The sequence below is a fragment of the Pleurodeles waltl genome, chromosome 6 (assembly GCF_031143425.1).
Source record: "Pleurodeles waltl isolate 20211129_DDA chromosome 6, aPleWal1.hap1.20221129, whole genome shotgun sequence".
Classification (NCBI taxonomy): Eukaryota; Metazoa; Chordata; class Amphibia; order Caudata; family Salamandridae; genus Pleurodeles; species Pleurodeles waltl.
In genome coordinates, this window is record NC_090445.1 from 863,694,759 (window position 1) to 863,710,005 (window position 15,247).

Below are 15,247 nucleotides of genomic sequence, written 5' to 3' on the forward strand. Positions count from 1 at the left end.
ATAGGCCGAGGACAGATCTAACACACTGAACACCTTTGAGCCAACCAAACACGACAACTCCTCCGAAATGTGGGTAAAGTTGGCGATCTACCCATATGTGCTTATTAAGATCTCTAAGATCCAAACACATGCGGATCTGTCTCCCATCGTCTTTCGGTGCCAGGACAACAGGGGCCAACCATTCGGAAGATTCTATCTCTTCAATTACTCCAGCATTCATTAATTTGTTCAACTCTGCTTTGATGGGTTCTAACATCAACTTTGGTACTCTCCTCGCTTTATGCACAGAAAGAACTGCATTTTTCTTCAGTATGATTTTGTGCTCAGAGTTAGGGTCTAACTTAATTCCCATATCCCGCTGGTGCCGGCAACCTAGAAGATTATTACCACGTTTCGCTACATAAACTTTCCCCTATCGTGGTCTTATTCTGAAATTGAATATTCATGATTTTGTATCCAATCACTTCTATTTTAGCACCACCATAGCTGACCGGGTTAATGTCAGGTTCAATCAAGGAGTCAAGGTCCTCCCTGAAAATTACTTGCCAATTCCTGTCACCTACCATGGTGTAGGGAGATCCTGAGTCTGCCAAAACTGTAACTGTTTTACCATTAAGTCTAAAAGTGCACTCAGGCATAACCACGGGCCCATCGTCGACCATTCCAGTGTTACCCCCAATGTGGTTAACATCATGTCCTACACATAAAATCATTTTGTTAACACTTTCAGTGACCGAATCTATGTTACATTTGTCGCTATTACAAACCCTAGCATAGTGGCCTCTCTTTCCACACAGCGAATTACGTACAAAGCAATTTGAACTATTTGCTGCATGTCCAGTGGTTCTCCCTCCGCCCCTACCCATCGGAGGGGCGGAGGGAGAACCCAGAGATATTTATGAGATGTCTGTAGCGATGTTGGTGGCACATTTCGATTCTAAGCTCAATGTCGTCTTGGAAAGACACACATTTTTTGCAAGATCCCATCCTCGTCGCCAGTGTTAAGATGCTGAGGCGAATAACTTCAAGAAAAGAACTTTAATGGTAGTCAACAACCCACAGCAGGCACATACACTTTTCAACCCCCCCACCAACCGCCATGGAACTCTCTCCTCCCAACTCTACGCCAACACATGGAACCTCAGTATCATCGAGACTCCAGGCTCCCCAACATTCCCCAGATAATCACAACAGTTTCCTTGATAACTATGTGTGGTCTAGTGTGTATAACCATGTCCCTGATATTTGAAGTTTGTGTCAATGCAAAATGGGGGACAGGAAAAGATAGTGATTCTGTACTTAAAACTGGCCAATGTCTCTTAACTACCTTCTTGCTAGATAATGGAGTGTAAGAATTGACACAACAATATTGAGTGGGGCTTTTTAGTTCCAGTAATACTGCTCTATTATTATTATTTCTAGATTTCTTACGGATTAACTGGATACTGTGCAGTGGGTATCTCTGGGTCATCAAGTCAGTGGTCAGTTTTCCAGCCTGTCTCTCAAACTCCCTAATAGAGCTGCAGTTGCAACGTAGTCATAAGAAATGACTCCTCCAAGGTAATCAGAAGTTCTAGGAAGGGAAGTTTTTCCGAAGTGATATTTCTGGTAAATTTCAGGAAAGGATTCAGACCCTTCTAGACATCACAATACTTTTTGCACCTCACCCTTCACATTGGCAATCAAAAATATCTCTGGCAAATAGCCCCCTTGTGGGGCCAGTTAGTCATTGCAGCGACGGCCCAACAAGGAGTTGCCCGATGATGAAGCACTACATCCTACGAGGTGTGTGAGGGCTTTTGCTCCTGAACAGGTAGAGCCCTTGGTTTGCTAGAACTGCATACTTATTTTTTTGGTATAGGCATAGGGGGTGTGTATGCAACCCTCTTCCCTCGGTCCCTTCTTAGTTATATAGCATTTTAACTACCTCAGATTATATTACTTCATTGAGAGGTATTGAAAGTAATAGTTTTTAAACATGCACTAGGAGACATTCCTACCTTCCCACGCCTCGGTGGGGATGCAAGACAGGGCTACGGAATTTAATAAAATATCTACTTGTCCATGGGACAGGTTGCTTCATAAATCTACTTGTCCCTTTGGTGTCATTTAGTGTGGCGACAAATTATGGCACCAATCTCATATTAGAGCTTTGATAATAGACTATCTGATTATGCCAGGGCATACACTACAGTAGGGCTTGAATACTTGCCACTGGGGTGGAAGGTAGCAGTAAGCAATAGGTCCAAGGCTGGAATGCCTTCTTTGGTCTGTGCAAACCTATTAACTTGAATGTTTTAAGGGTTGTCACAGGCTCTTCTCTAATCATTTCTCAGAATTAGAAAGGTTGGAAATTTACTTCTGGCAAGGGTCAGAAGTAAAACTACTTCCAGGGTTGAGAAAAAGTGGTTAAAGAGAAAGTGAACTTATAAACGCTCAACAGGTTTTCACATGAGCAAATCTACACCTGCATATTTGCTTGTGCTACAATACAGTTCACAAATATTTTCTAGGACTACTATTTCCTGGTTTACTTTTGCAAATTCCTTTGAATTTATGACATATGCAAATCTGTGCAATGTTTGCACTTTTGTGACATTCTTTAAGAATTAAGAATTGGGCCCCCAATTAGGTCTGGCGTTACCCAAGACCCTTTGTTTTATTTAAATTATATCTCCATCCATCTATCGGCTGGCATCACTGTGACTGACCCTACTTGCAGAAACCTATCTTACTCAGCAACTGGTTACACTCACATTGATTGCAATCTGTTCTTTCACAAGGAGCATACCAGCAAGCAAAGTAGTTTTATTCAGTGTCAGGAACTACTGTGGCAATGTGTGCTTATTGGGACCAACACATATTTTTGTTTTTTTGCTAATATTTGTTACAATGGTAAGGGCCCAGCAGCTCCCACAACAATGAAGTTTTACAAAAGCCATGTCAAAACAGACATGCACTGACAAAACCAAAAGACTGATCCTCGATGTTGGACCTATTGGTTTTGCCAGTGCTTGTTTGTATTCATGTTTCCCATAATCCAGTAGAAACTGGTTACACTGACTTTCCATTATGAATATTTTTTGCATGCATAAACACATTTTAGTAAATTATGCGTCAAAGGGATGGTACCTACGTTTCAAAGTAGTTTAGCAAACCTTTTTTTTCCTAGCTGCATTTTTTGTGAACATTTTATTTTGAAAGCAAAAAATCATCAATCTTGCATTCAAGCTTCTACAAACATCTGCATTTAATCGGAGAGCACTCTGGGAGCATTATACATAGCCTCATATTTTAAACTTTGAAAATGTGTGTACACGCTTTTTTTTTTTTACTGGAACCACTGTCAGTAGTGCAGTCTGAGTTTACAAGATTTATTTAGACCGTTCATCCTAATAATAAAGGCTTTGTATTAATGAACCTTGAATACAATTTCGAACAGCATGAACATATGGACATCTCAACTGCAGACAAATTCTCTCTCTGCTCTTTATTTGGTACTGTAAATTGGCAGCCAAACAGTTTGTGATGCAGGGGGTTGGGCCTACTTGTCCTCAGGACAAAGTAAACTTGAAAACGTGTTGTCCTTGATCCCAAACAATATGCCCTGGGCATCGGACTAGAGGAATTCCACACCCTTGGCAAGAAGAGACTAGCTAAAGCCAGGGGCCACGGGACCAGACTCAAAGGACTGATGTTCTGCCTGACCTTTCACACCAGCATAGAGTTAGAAGCATCTTTCATGAGACTTTCACGTTCTTAGATTTGTGTTTAATTAACTTTTGCACATGAGCTCTTAATTGTAATCAAAGCTGGGTTGCAGCTTGCTGCCAGTATCTGCTCCGTAACCTTTAATGGCACATGTTCTTACTTGGTTTAGTTGTCTGGGAACCCAAATTTAAACTAAGTAGGATTCTGGCATTTGGTCAGCACGTGGCCTTCGGTTACATCAGAGGGACACATGAGAGGCCACCAGTAAGGTAGGGAGACAAATTAGGCAAACTATTTGGTAACTTGAGGAACACTGCTAAATATACTATTTACGTTGTATTGTATAGTTAGAGTTTTATTTGTTGCATCATAGGCAGCTGATTCTGTTACCTAGAGGGGGATGAACTAGCTCTGTATCCCCAAGCCACCAGGAAACCCCACCCACCACTGAGGGACACATACACCGGAGGGGAGTTCATAGCTGGTGAGAGATTTTGGGGCTGGGTCAAAGGAGGAGGCTTGCAAGGGGTGAGGAAGGTCCAGCTGTGCAGAGTATTGTAGTAACCATAAGTGCAATGCCTTTAAACGATTCTGCAACTTGATCTTAACTAGAAGAGAAACAGGTAATGATTCCTGGAGAACAAGGGCAGTATAGATTATAACAGATGCCAGGTACAGAACTCAGATAATGTACAGCGCTAACATAACAGTGTCCAAGGAATGATCAACAGGTTTACAATATAAAGTTATAGACATACTAACGTTTGACCAATCTAAAGATCTGAGGATATGCTGTAAACTAGCTCCTGCCCAGAAGGCTCAAGAAGCCGTAGCTCCTCTCACCGAATGAGCAACATAAGAAAGGGTAGAAATGCCAGCAAGGGACATGAGCCACCTAACCCAACGAGTCAAGGTGAGACCCAAGACAGGTATGTGAGGTCTCTGAAAGGAACTAAGCAATTGAGACGAGGAGGGAACCCTGAGATCTGCAGTTCGGGAAACGTAATTCCTCAAACAATTACCCACACACAATTTAGGTTGAGAGGGGAAAAAGGGATAAAGAACAGTAGATAACTTAGTCTTAGTAGGTCTAAAGACTTGAAAATAAACACCCAAAGAAGAAAAATGTAAGGAGGAAACATCCAAAGCTTTAACATCTGATATACGTTTAATAGAGACTAAACACGGGAGCATAGTCAATTTTGCAGACAAATGTTTCAATGATAAACTGGCGTTATCCGGCCATGTGAGGAGTAACCGAAGTACTGAATCAATATCCCACATCACATTGTATTTTCGAACCAGAGGTTTAGTGCAACATACTCCCTTTAAAAGTCAACAAACCAATGGGTGTTCACCAAAAGGCCTTCCATCCACCCTGGTATGTTCTGAAGAGATCGCAGACATTTAAGAATTAACAGTACCATAAGCTTTACCTTGTGAAGCTAAGGAAGCCAAAAACATTAACCACTAAGGTGACATCTGCTGAAAAGGGATCTGAATCCCTGTCCACACACCAGCTACACCAAACCAACCAGGCGGATCTGTAGACCCTTGTTGTAACCGGAGCCCAGGATTGCTGAATGAACTGGACAGCTTCCTCCAAAATTCCTGGAGTTCTCCAGGAAGCCCTGAAATTCTCCATGCTATAAGATGAAGGGAGCCTTCTGGAATTAGACTATGAGGAAGACCCTGAGGGTTCAAGAGAAGATCTGGAAAAGAAGGGGTCAACACTGGAAGGTCTGAGGATAGTTCCAACAGGGTTGGATACCAAGGCTGGGACTGCCAGAAGGCAGTGATGAGAACCAGGGAGGAATGCTGCCAACAGGCTTGCGCTAGCAACCGAGCGATAAAAAGGAAGGGAGGAAAAGGTGTAGAGAAGGAAAGGAGGCAACAACTGCAGGAAAGTGTCCATAGCCATTGCTAACGGATCTGGCTTCCAGCTGAAGAAGGCAGGAAGTTGAGAGTAGATCCAGGAAACAAAAAGGTCTATTGACATAGCCCCGAAGAGCGAAGAAAGATGATTGAACAAAGAATGATGAAGTTTCCAATCGCTTGAGTCGTAAGTATGCCTGGAAAATCAGTCTGCCACCACGTTCAGCTTGCCTGGAAGGTATTCCGCTATGACTAAGATATTCCTTGGGAAACAAATCTCCCACAAACTCCTGACCAAGAGTGCTAGAGGTTTGGATCTCGTTCCGCCTAATCGGTTTATATACCTGACTGCGGACAGGTTGTCCATTCTCAGAAGACTTGAGCATTTTATTCAGTCTTCTATAAAAAGGACTGGATGGCAAAGGAACCTGCAAGCATCTCTAAACAGTTGATGTGCAGTGAGGACTCCTGAACAAACCATTGACCCTCAGTTGAGAGCTGACCACATCTTACAGCCCAACCTGCCAGACTTCCATCCGACTCCAAGACAAGATCTTGGGCGGCAGAGAAAAGTGTTCTCCCGTTCCAGGCTTCTAAGTGACTTATCCACCAGGAAAGTTCTTCCCTGGACTCAGGATACAGCATGACAGGATCTGAGTAAGCTAGACCCTTGCGAAGGGGACGGATTTTCAACCTCTGAAGAGCTCTGTAATGAAGGGGTCCTGGAAAGATGGCCTGAATGGAGGAAGAAAAAAGGCCTACTAAACAAGCTAAAGATCTGAGGAAACAGAGAGGGATAGATAAGGTGTGACAAATCTCTTTATCAGAGTCACTTTCTGTTGAGGGAGCTGAAACACTGAATCTACAGTGTTCACTATGAAACCGAGAAATTTGAGACGTTGGGAAGGAATTAAAAACTGACTTTTGAAGAATTATGAGAAATCCCAGCCGAGACAATAGGTCCCGACAAAGGTTTAACTGTTCCATCAGGCAAGACTTGTCCTATGCTGTGATGAGGAAATCATTCAGATAGACAATGAGTCTTACACCCTGACCTCTGAGGAAGGCCACTACTGGTTTGAGGAACTTGGTGAAACACCAAGGGGCTGATGAAAGGCCAAAAGGAAGAGTGTTGAACTGAAAGGAGAAGGTCCCCCACTGGAACTGAAGAAACTTCCTGTAGGAGGGATGAACGGGCACCGGGAGATACGCATATTGTAGGTCTAATCAGACCAACCAATCGTTCTGAAGTAGAAGGTCGCTGAGATGGAGAATCATCTCCATCTTGAACTGTTGGTATACCACAAAATTGTTGAACAGTTTCAAATTTATAACTGGTCAATGTTTGTTGTGCTTTTTCTGAACCAGAAAATTGGTACGGAGAAACCCACAAGAGTAGTTTGGAAGTTCCTCTTTAGCCCGTTTTGTTAGAAAGGATTGTACCTCCTACTGAACCAGAAGGCATTGATCTCAGGAAAAATGAAGAGTTTAAGGCAGATGAGTCTGCCAAGGCACCTGATACAACTCCATGCAGTAACCTTGAATCGTTTGGAGGACACAAGTATCTGAGGTTAGAGATAACCAAGCATCTAGACAATAACCCAGTCGGTCTCCTACGGGAGGAAGGCCAGAATTGGAAATCCTTACCTGCAAGCTGGTGTTCTTGGATCTGTATCTCTTGTAAGAGCCTCCATGGAAATGTCGGTGATAGAATTGGGGTTTGTACCCCCGACTGAACTCCTGCTGGTTGCCTTGCATGGAGGAGCCTCTGTCGAGGGATTGCCCTCTAGAAGAATAACGGCCAGCAAATCGACCCCTTCCTTTGCCGGCCCTTCCAAAAACACATTGGGAAAATATTATTTTCATTGAAGAGCGTGCCTTGTCCATAAAAGTAAATGCAGAAACATATCTGCTCATCTCTTTTATAAACGAGTCCCCAAAGACAAGGCCGTCTGCATTAGGGCCTTCCTCCTTGGTCGCCAAGGAACTGAGCTTGGGGTCAATTTTGAGCAGAAGGCTTTTCCACCGCTCCGGAGAGATGTAGGCGTTGGCATTGCCTAGCATGCATATTATTCTCTGCGCCCAAGTTGAGGGCGCCTCTGGATCCACCCGATTCCCCTCCATCTTTGCCTCTTCGGCCAAATCAAAAATCCTAGTTAAAGATCCAACTCGGTCCAAAAGTCCATCCTGGTAATTTCACCAGGCTCGATCTACCCCTTTCTTGGGATCCTTCCCAAATTTAGTGAAAATAATAACATATTGGGATCAATAGTGGGGGTATCAGCCACCTTAAATGGAAGGGTAGGTCTAGGGATTTCGGACCTCAACTTATTTCTAGACGCTTTATCAAGCGCATGCCTCAAATAAAAGGATACATAATCAGCAACATGATTGGATCGAAACCATTCCGAAGAGTTTGGATGGTGAATCGACATAGGGTCGAACATGGGTTCACCAACATGATCAACGAGCTCATCAGACAGTAGGTGTGTGTGTGTGGGGGGGGGGGGGGGTGTACTGAGGGAGAAACTTCACACCTTTTCTCCAAAGGCCCATTATCATAAACATCATTTATAGCATTGTGTAAAACAGCATCCCTGACACTGTCACTGTCTCTAAGATTTAGAATACATAGGGGGGAGGAAGGGAGCCCTGAAGTATTCGCCTCTCGGGTGGGAGGCCCAAACTTAACAGAAACATGGAAGGCACATGTGGGGGTGCTGCATGTTTCGTTCCTCTTTTAGGAGGATTATCTTTTGGGTTCTGTAACATTCTTGATATAGAGGCTTCTAAATTCTTAGAAATAGCCAACACAGATACATAGACTGCATGCTGAACCAAGTCCTTAATGAAGGATTTTAAATTGTCCTTCATGGACGGGGTCTGCTCATCCCCAGACATGTTACCCAATAAACTGTGGAGAAGGATTACCAAAAACGCAAAAAATTTGGAAAACGGGAGACTAAAAATAAAGCATAAGTCAGAAAAACTTCAAAACGCAGAAAAACCCTGACCTAAAGGGTTAAATCTTACAGAAAATCAAAAGGGAAGGCCCAAATGAAAGAGGGACTGGGAAGAGACGTGCCCCGAGGCAGAGACCACACCAAGCGAAGGGAGGGAAAAGGTAAGCCCTCACCGGCCGTATTCCGACAGACAAGAGTCTGAGCGGAAGAAGGCAGCAAGGTCACTTCAAAAGATTACGAGCGACGGCCCACAGGGAGTCAACAACGGAGTGCATAAGAGGTAGGGATCCCTCAGGGGAAACCAAACTAACGTTATAGAATGTTCAAGGATCGTCGCACGCGTGCAGCCAGAGCGCAATATCATAAAACAAGTGCGTGACGACAAAACGTTATTAACCTATGAAGCACAACATTAGAATACATGTAGAAATAACACCATACATGCAATAAAAACTGTATCAAATTAACAGCGAGCAGAGTACTTGTCTTGACTTCCAGCAGCAAGAAGAGAGGGCTTCTTGCTCTCAGTCAAGATTGTTATGTGAAGTTTCTACATCGGATTGGTCAACCCCATTGTGATGATGTTTTGTAGTTTTTTCCCCCCCTAGGGTTTCTGGGATTTGTAGTCCTTGGCTGCTGTTTAATAAAGTAAGAAAAGAAATGCATAATATGAGCCTCCGGTCTTGTAATAAAATCAAGGGTCATTTGTACAAAATTCTTGTTACAAATGAAGCAAACGTTTAGTCTATTAACTCAAATAAAATAGTTTTCTGTACAGCTCACACAAACTCACATATTTGAAGGTGATCTCGTTTGTGATAATGATTTGAAACTAATCTCGGAGAAATAAAATATTTGCATAGCATAACACAATTTGAGGCTAGTTTATGGGTCAAGGGCATTACAGTTAGGTCACGTAGATTAGTCAAGTTACTAGACCTGCAGGTATGGTAACATTTTATGATTTTTCAAGATCTGATATAAGAATGAAAAAACGTAGGCACATGGTTCGCCCCCCTTCCTCGGCAGCTAGTATACAGCATCAGTTGTTGAGTAGCTAAAGACAAACACGTAAAATCCCTTTATTTGAATAAGACAGTAATATTTCTTGTGGAATAAACTGTAACAAAAAATGGTTTCGCTATGCAGGAGTTTCAATTGTGTCGCTCCAACTGATAATAGTACAATGTCCAATGCCCCCTACAGGATGTCAGAGACAAAGAGCAACTAAGCCTATTCTAAAAAAAAAATGCTATCATATTACTGCACTAACGAAGAACTGGTGCAGTCAATATGCCCTGCCCATGACCCCACCAGGGACAGAGGCTGCACCCGAGTATGGATCAACGTACAATGCCTATCACAGTACTGCAGGAAACAGAACACCTTTATCAGCCTACTTAGCAGGGCACAGGAGGACACTTAAGATAACCTAACTAAAGTGCACACAATACGCAAGACTTGTCATGCCAGTGGAGTGACAAGAAGCACCTGAGCCACGGGTAACCCAATGTGCAGTCCCCACCAACACCAAAATGAACAGAACCGCTTCTATACTTAATGCCCATATCAATTGTCCATGGGCACAAACCCCTTAAGTTATAATGTTAATAAAATGCACCGTGAAGAGAACAAAGCCAGAGGTAGTGTGCATACTGAAACTTCCCTTCCACCTAATTTACTACTGGCAAAGACGGGGACAAAGAGAGTGTGTCAAGGGCCCTGACAGAAAAAAAGGTAATTGGCACCCCTCCCAAGAAATCCCTGGTTTGGTGCTAAAAGAAGCTGCTATATCTGAGGTGCACTTGGGCCCTGGGAATCTTTGGGCCTGGAGTCACTGCTCATGCTACACTACTGACATAAAGCCAATGGACAAAGTCCGTCACAAAAAAGACACAGCATCCGTCAAAATTGCAATAAACATAGATCACCTAACGTGTAATATGCTCGCCAGTTTCAAAGAGCACAGAGCCTGTCAAGTTCAACCCGATATGTACAGCACAGACTGTAAAAAGTCAATCTAAAACTTCAAAGCCCTCTAAAATCTGCTATGAAAACATTACACCCACCATGCTTTGCTGTGCATAAATGACGAATAACAATAATAGGGCAAGACAAATGCAAGGTCCACCAACGATGCTTCGGACTAAGAAACCTCAACATGCAACATTCATCCTAATCTAACGCTGGCACGGAGAGTGCAACATATATTATCCACCCTTATTTAGCATGGGCACAATGTACTCTACATTCAACGTGAACGCTCTAAGCTGCCATGGACATAAACCAACCAAAGTGCAGTAGCCACAACAAATTGACATGGAGACATACTTCTTACATGAAAACACTCCTTGGACACTGAACAGGGCGACTGGCACGGAGGGAACCGATTGACGAGCCCTCAACAAACAATCCTATTACAACATAATTTACTCGACGCCCAGCAACGGTGCCAATCGGTCAAGTACAAAATGGAATCAATATGCAGCTTTACTACAATCCGCTGTAGAACATAACTTATCTAAAATGAAAAGCTGTGCCATTAAGTTAACTGGCAATTAGCAGTTGACGTGCTTCGATAATGATAACAAAGCACATACTATTATGTCTAGACGAGAAATGCACGACCCAGGATGTAAAGGAACGTCCCCGCCGTGTTTGGGACACATGTGCACAGTGTTCTCGCCTGCAAGTAATGCATGCGCTAACCACCTGAATGCCATTTTAGCGCCCCGATGCCTCCCGTACCTGCTGCCACTTCTGCAGCTTTGCTGTCCTGTTGCCCAACCACAAACTCCTCCACCAGGCTGCAGACCCAGCTCTCCATCCCTGCCATGTTGCTAGAGGGACAGGAACAAACCTACGGCGCAGGCGCAGGCGCAGCTGCACGTGCAGCATACGGGCTACGGCTGGGAGAAGCAGATCGTCACAGTCACGTTACAGGAAAGCATAAATTACGTTTTTGTTGCTTCCATTGGACACGTGGGTATTTTTTCAGGTGCTCAGTTAGAGGTAACGTGTTGTAAATTACGACGTCATATCAGTATATATAACGCCGCTCTCTTATATGCGGAAGCGAAATAGAACACTCGTTTTACCAGAACTATCCGGGCTAAGTGTAAATCGCGGTGCATCGTATTTGTTTCCAGAATATTATACCAACTTTTAGACAGACTATTCATTAATCGTTTAAAACGTTGGCTAAACACCAAGGATGGAATATATTTTCAATAACATTGGACTTTATCTCTTCTCCGACTTTAGTCCAAGGTTTTCTTATTTTTCCCATTGATACTTGTCTGGAGAATGTCCTTGCCAAGATGGCTGCTCTATTCTTACATAGTCTGAGGGGGAAGTTCCTGTTTCCTTTATGTTTCGGCTCAACACACAGATCTTCTAAGTTACGGTGAATGAAATCTAAGGACCATAGCAGTCGTTAAACATAAGTTACAAACCAACACTTCGGTACAAAAAACACATCCCAAACTGGCAGCACAATGTGAACGAATGTGCAGTGGTAATGGAACACCTTAGCAACAAAAACAAGCATTTGCAATGCAACGGGTCTCGCGTTTGCTCATGTTAGAGCTGATCGCGTTGTAAACTCCTAACCCGACTTTTCATCTATTGGCAAAAGTGCTTTTATGTACGTAAAAAAGTGAAATTAACTGTGTAAGCGCTCGACTTCTGCCAAGCGAAATCGCGCTAGGAAAATAGAGAAAAAGTAGTCCACGACCCAACAGAAAACAGCGAGCCTCGCATGTTTTCTCTACTTTGTCACTGCGCTCGAGAAGGGCTAACCACCGGAAAAGGCATGACTTGTGCATGCCTTCCACTAATGAAAGCAAGCAGATTTTACTAGGCAAGCCCACAAACCAATCAAACACACTGACGTGACGTGGACAGGGCTCCGAGCCCTTTTCTAATAACTAAAGCGTCTTACTGCGATACGCATGCGCGAGCGCATGCAACGCAGGCTCGACCCTAAAAAACACAGGCAGTTGAACACATTGGCGGGTTGTGGAAAGTGCTTGCGTCTTGTTCCCAGCTCCCGTGCGCACGGGAGCCGGGAACAAGACGGAAGTCTTTACTCACTGGGCATATAGATGAGAGGAGTAACCACACCGTCACCGGACCATAATGATAACTGGATGTTGTATCATGGGTAGGGAATAACTTCAGCACGATCCCAGTAAAAAGTATTTGTCCTTGTGTGTGCGTGCATTGAATATTAAGTTTAGAGTGTCCTAGTCTAGAAATCGAGCGATATACGATTGACACATAGGGGAAAGGATGTGGTGTGATGGCCAGAGCTACCCACCTAGTTGCTGAAGAACCAGGCTCGAATCTTGACGTCGGCTCAACGTGCTGGGATTCTATGTCAGGACCGGAGGCACAGATTTTGCTTCACTCTTTCTTTACTACTTTTCAACAGCAGCCAATCAACTTATTAATAACAACGTACATTAACATAAAATCATAGAGCATATATCCCACCATGCCTTGTGTGCATCCACCAGTCCCCTGAGGGCTATCCCTTTAAAGTCTGCTATGCTCGCATAACTTCCTCTTTCTTTGCTGCTCAGCGAGGCAAGATAAGTGTATTTCACGTCCCTTTTTATCTCTCGTTGTGAGGTTTAATGGCTATGACGTTGCTTTTTCTGTTTTCAGCCCAGTTCCTCCCTGTCACAGTCATTATGGTGACCGCTTGGCTCGCAGTCGGCAGAGTGTTTGTTTTATTGCCCTCTAACTGTCACCAGCTGGCTGCCTCCTCAGCCGGCAGGCGGAGTCAGCCGAGCCCGGTGGAGTTCTGGTGTGGCAGTGGAGTGCAGTGTGTCGCACGCAGTGTTTTTTTGTGTATCTTTCCCCCTTTTTTTTCAGGTAGTTCACTACCCTTCTGATTTGCCAATTCCTCACGGCATGGAAGCTCAGTGCCTTCCTTCAGCAATTCTGTGAAGCCATTACTGTCAGGTGCTAGCCGGCGCCTACAGGGCCGATCGGGAGATTGTAGTCATTAGGGACTACACCTCCCATGAAGCCCAGCGCGGTAGAGATCGCGTAAGAGTCAGCACACCCCGGAAAGGGTGTGCGTTATTCTGTGCTAATGAGGCAGGTCGGAGCCTCAACGAGGTCGGAGCGGACGGCGTTCCCAAGGGGGAAATCATCGGCGGCCGGAAAAGAGGAATGAGATTCATCAGGGCCCCCTCCTGGAAACTGACATTTTACCGGCAGAAGGAGTTCCTAGCTGCTCCTCCGTTCAAGATCCAAGTACTAAGGAGGTGGTAAGCGGCAAGCTGTGCTACTTGCCGGAGGCTATCGCCTTTCTTTATTTCTGCATTCCTTATGGCCAGGTTGTGAGTGACTGTCATATACTGGAGCACCTTACCTTTTGATATACCATAATAAAGGAACGGCGATCTTATGAGACATAATCTTTTGGCTTTTTTTTGGCAGCAATTCAGAATGAGATTTACTGTTTGCAGGATTCCAAACAGCCGGGACAAATGATTCTTGTCAATATTCAATGAGATATGAACGAGTTACTTCTTCAAATATACGTGACATTAACAAAAGGCTCAGTGTGTTAACTGAATCATAGGAAGAAGTGCAAAATAGATTTTCTTCACCTTATTCCTTCTCCTCATGTTTGTTTCTTTATACGTACTGTAGTATTGTTTAGGAGGAGGGGCGGTGAGACCCTTAAGTGATTATTAGTGGCCGTAGTTGGCTTGGGGCATCCATTGGTGATACTGATGGAACATAGTCAGGCTTTGGACTAGTTCTGCCCTTATGAGTTATGGGCAGGCCAGGTCGTTTTGGTTTTAGTGAGACCTTATGAGAATAGACAGACAATGTGATAATTAACACTGTGTATTTTTCTTTACAGTTATCCCGTCCCTGCTGATCCTTCCCCTTCCTTCCCTCGCCTGATTACTCCAATGCACTGTGGTTTTTTATCGGTGACTTGGTGGTGTCGGGAGGTGGACCTTGTTTGCATCACACCGAGTCTGAGGAGTACCTACACCGTGACAGAATAACGCACCCACGAATAATACTCCTCCTGCTCGGTGTAATGCAAAGATGGCATCTATGGATGATGTATTACAGGCGTTAGTGGTAGTGCAGCAAGAGTTGGCAAATTCTAGGGTGGAGGCAGCGGCCCTAAGGGACAAGGTAGAAAGGCTTACTAGGAATCCCTTCGATGCCTCAGCATCTACACCGCAGGTAACCGTGAACGTCTCCCCTCCAATCCCTTTGGCCAGTCCGGAACGGTTTTCAGGGGACCCCAGGAAAGTTCAGGCTTTTTTAACGCAGTTGTCTCTTCAATTCTCTTGTAGACCGGCGTCTTTTCCCTCTAACCTTTCCAGGGTAATGTTCGCTATTTCTTATCTCTCGGGAGATGCAGCTAACTGGGCAGTGCCGTTAGTTAGAAACGATGACCCCTTATTATCGGATTGGAATGCCTTTCGGTCGGCCTTTGAGAAGGTGTTTGATCACAGAACAACCACCTTTAGTGCTGATAGAGAATTGCTGGAGCTGAGACAGGGGAGGTCTGACCTGGTTACTTATCTTACGACCTTCAATAGACTGGTGGCGGAATCAGAGTGGCCAGAGGAGAAGAGAATGTCTCTCTATTATCAAGGATTAAGAGACGACATGAAGGATATCCTAGCCCAAATAGATCCACAGCCTTCCAC

The 15,247-nt window shown here is 44.2% G+C and overlaps 1 protein-coding gene across 1 annotated transcript in view; it reads right to left on the reverse strand.

The window, feature by feature from the left end:
- MMS19 (MMS19 homolog, cytosolic iron-sulfur assembly component) overlaps nucleotides 1-11,461 on the reverse strand; it is a 493,377-nt gene extending 481,916 nt beyond the window's left edge. Inside the window, exon 1 of the mRNA XM_069239619.1 lies at nucleotides 11,298-11,461. Coding sequence (XP_069095720.1) covers nucleotides 11,298-11,385 — 88 coding nt within the window. The 5' untranslated portion in view covers nucleotides 11,386-11,461. The remainder of the gene's footprint in view (nucleotides 1-11,297) is intronic.
- Between the last annotated feature and the right edge of the window lie 3,786 nt (nucleotides 11,462-15,247).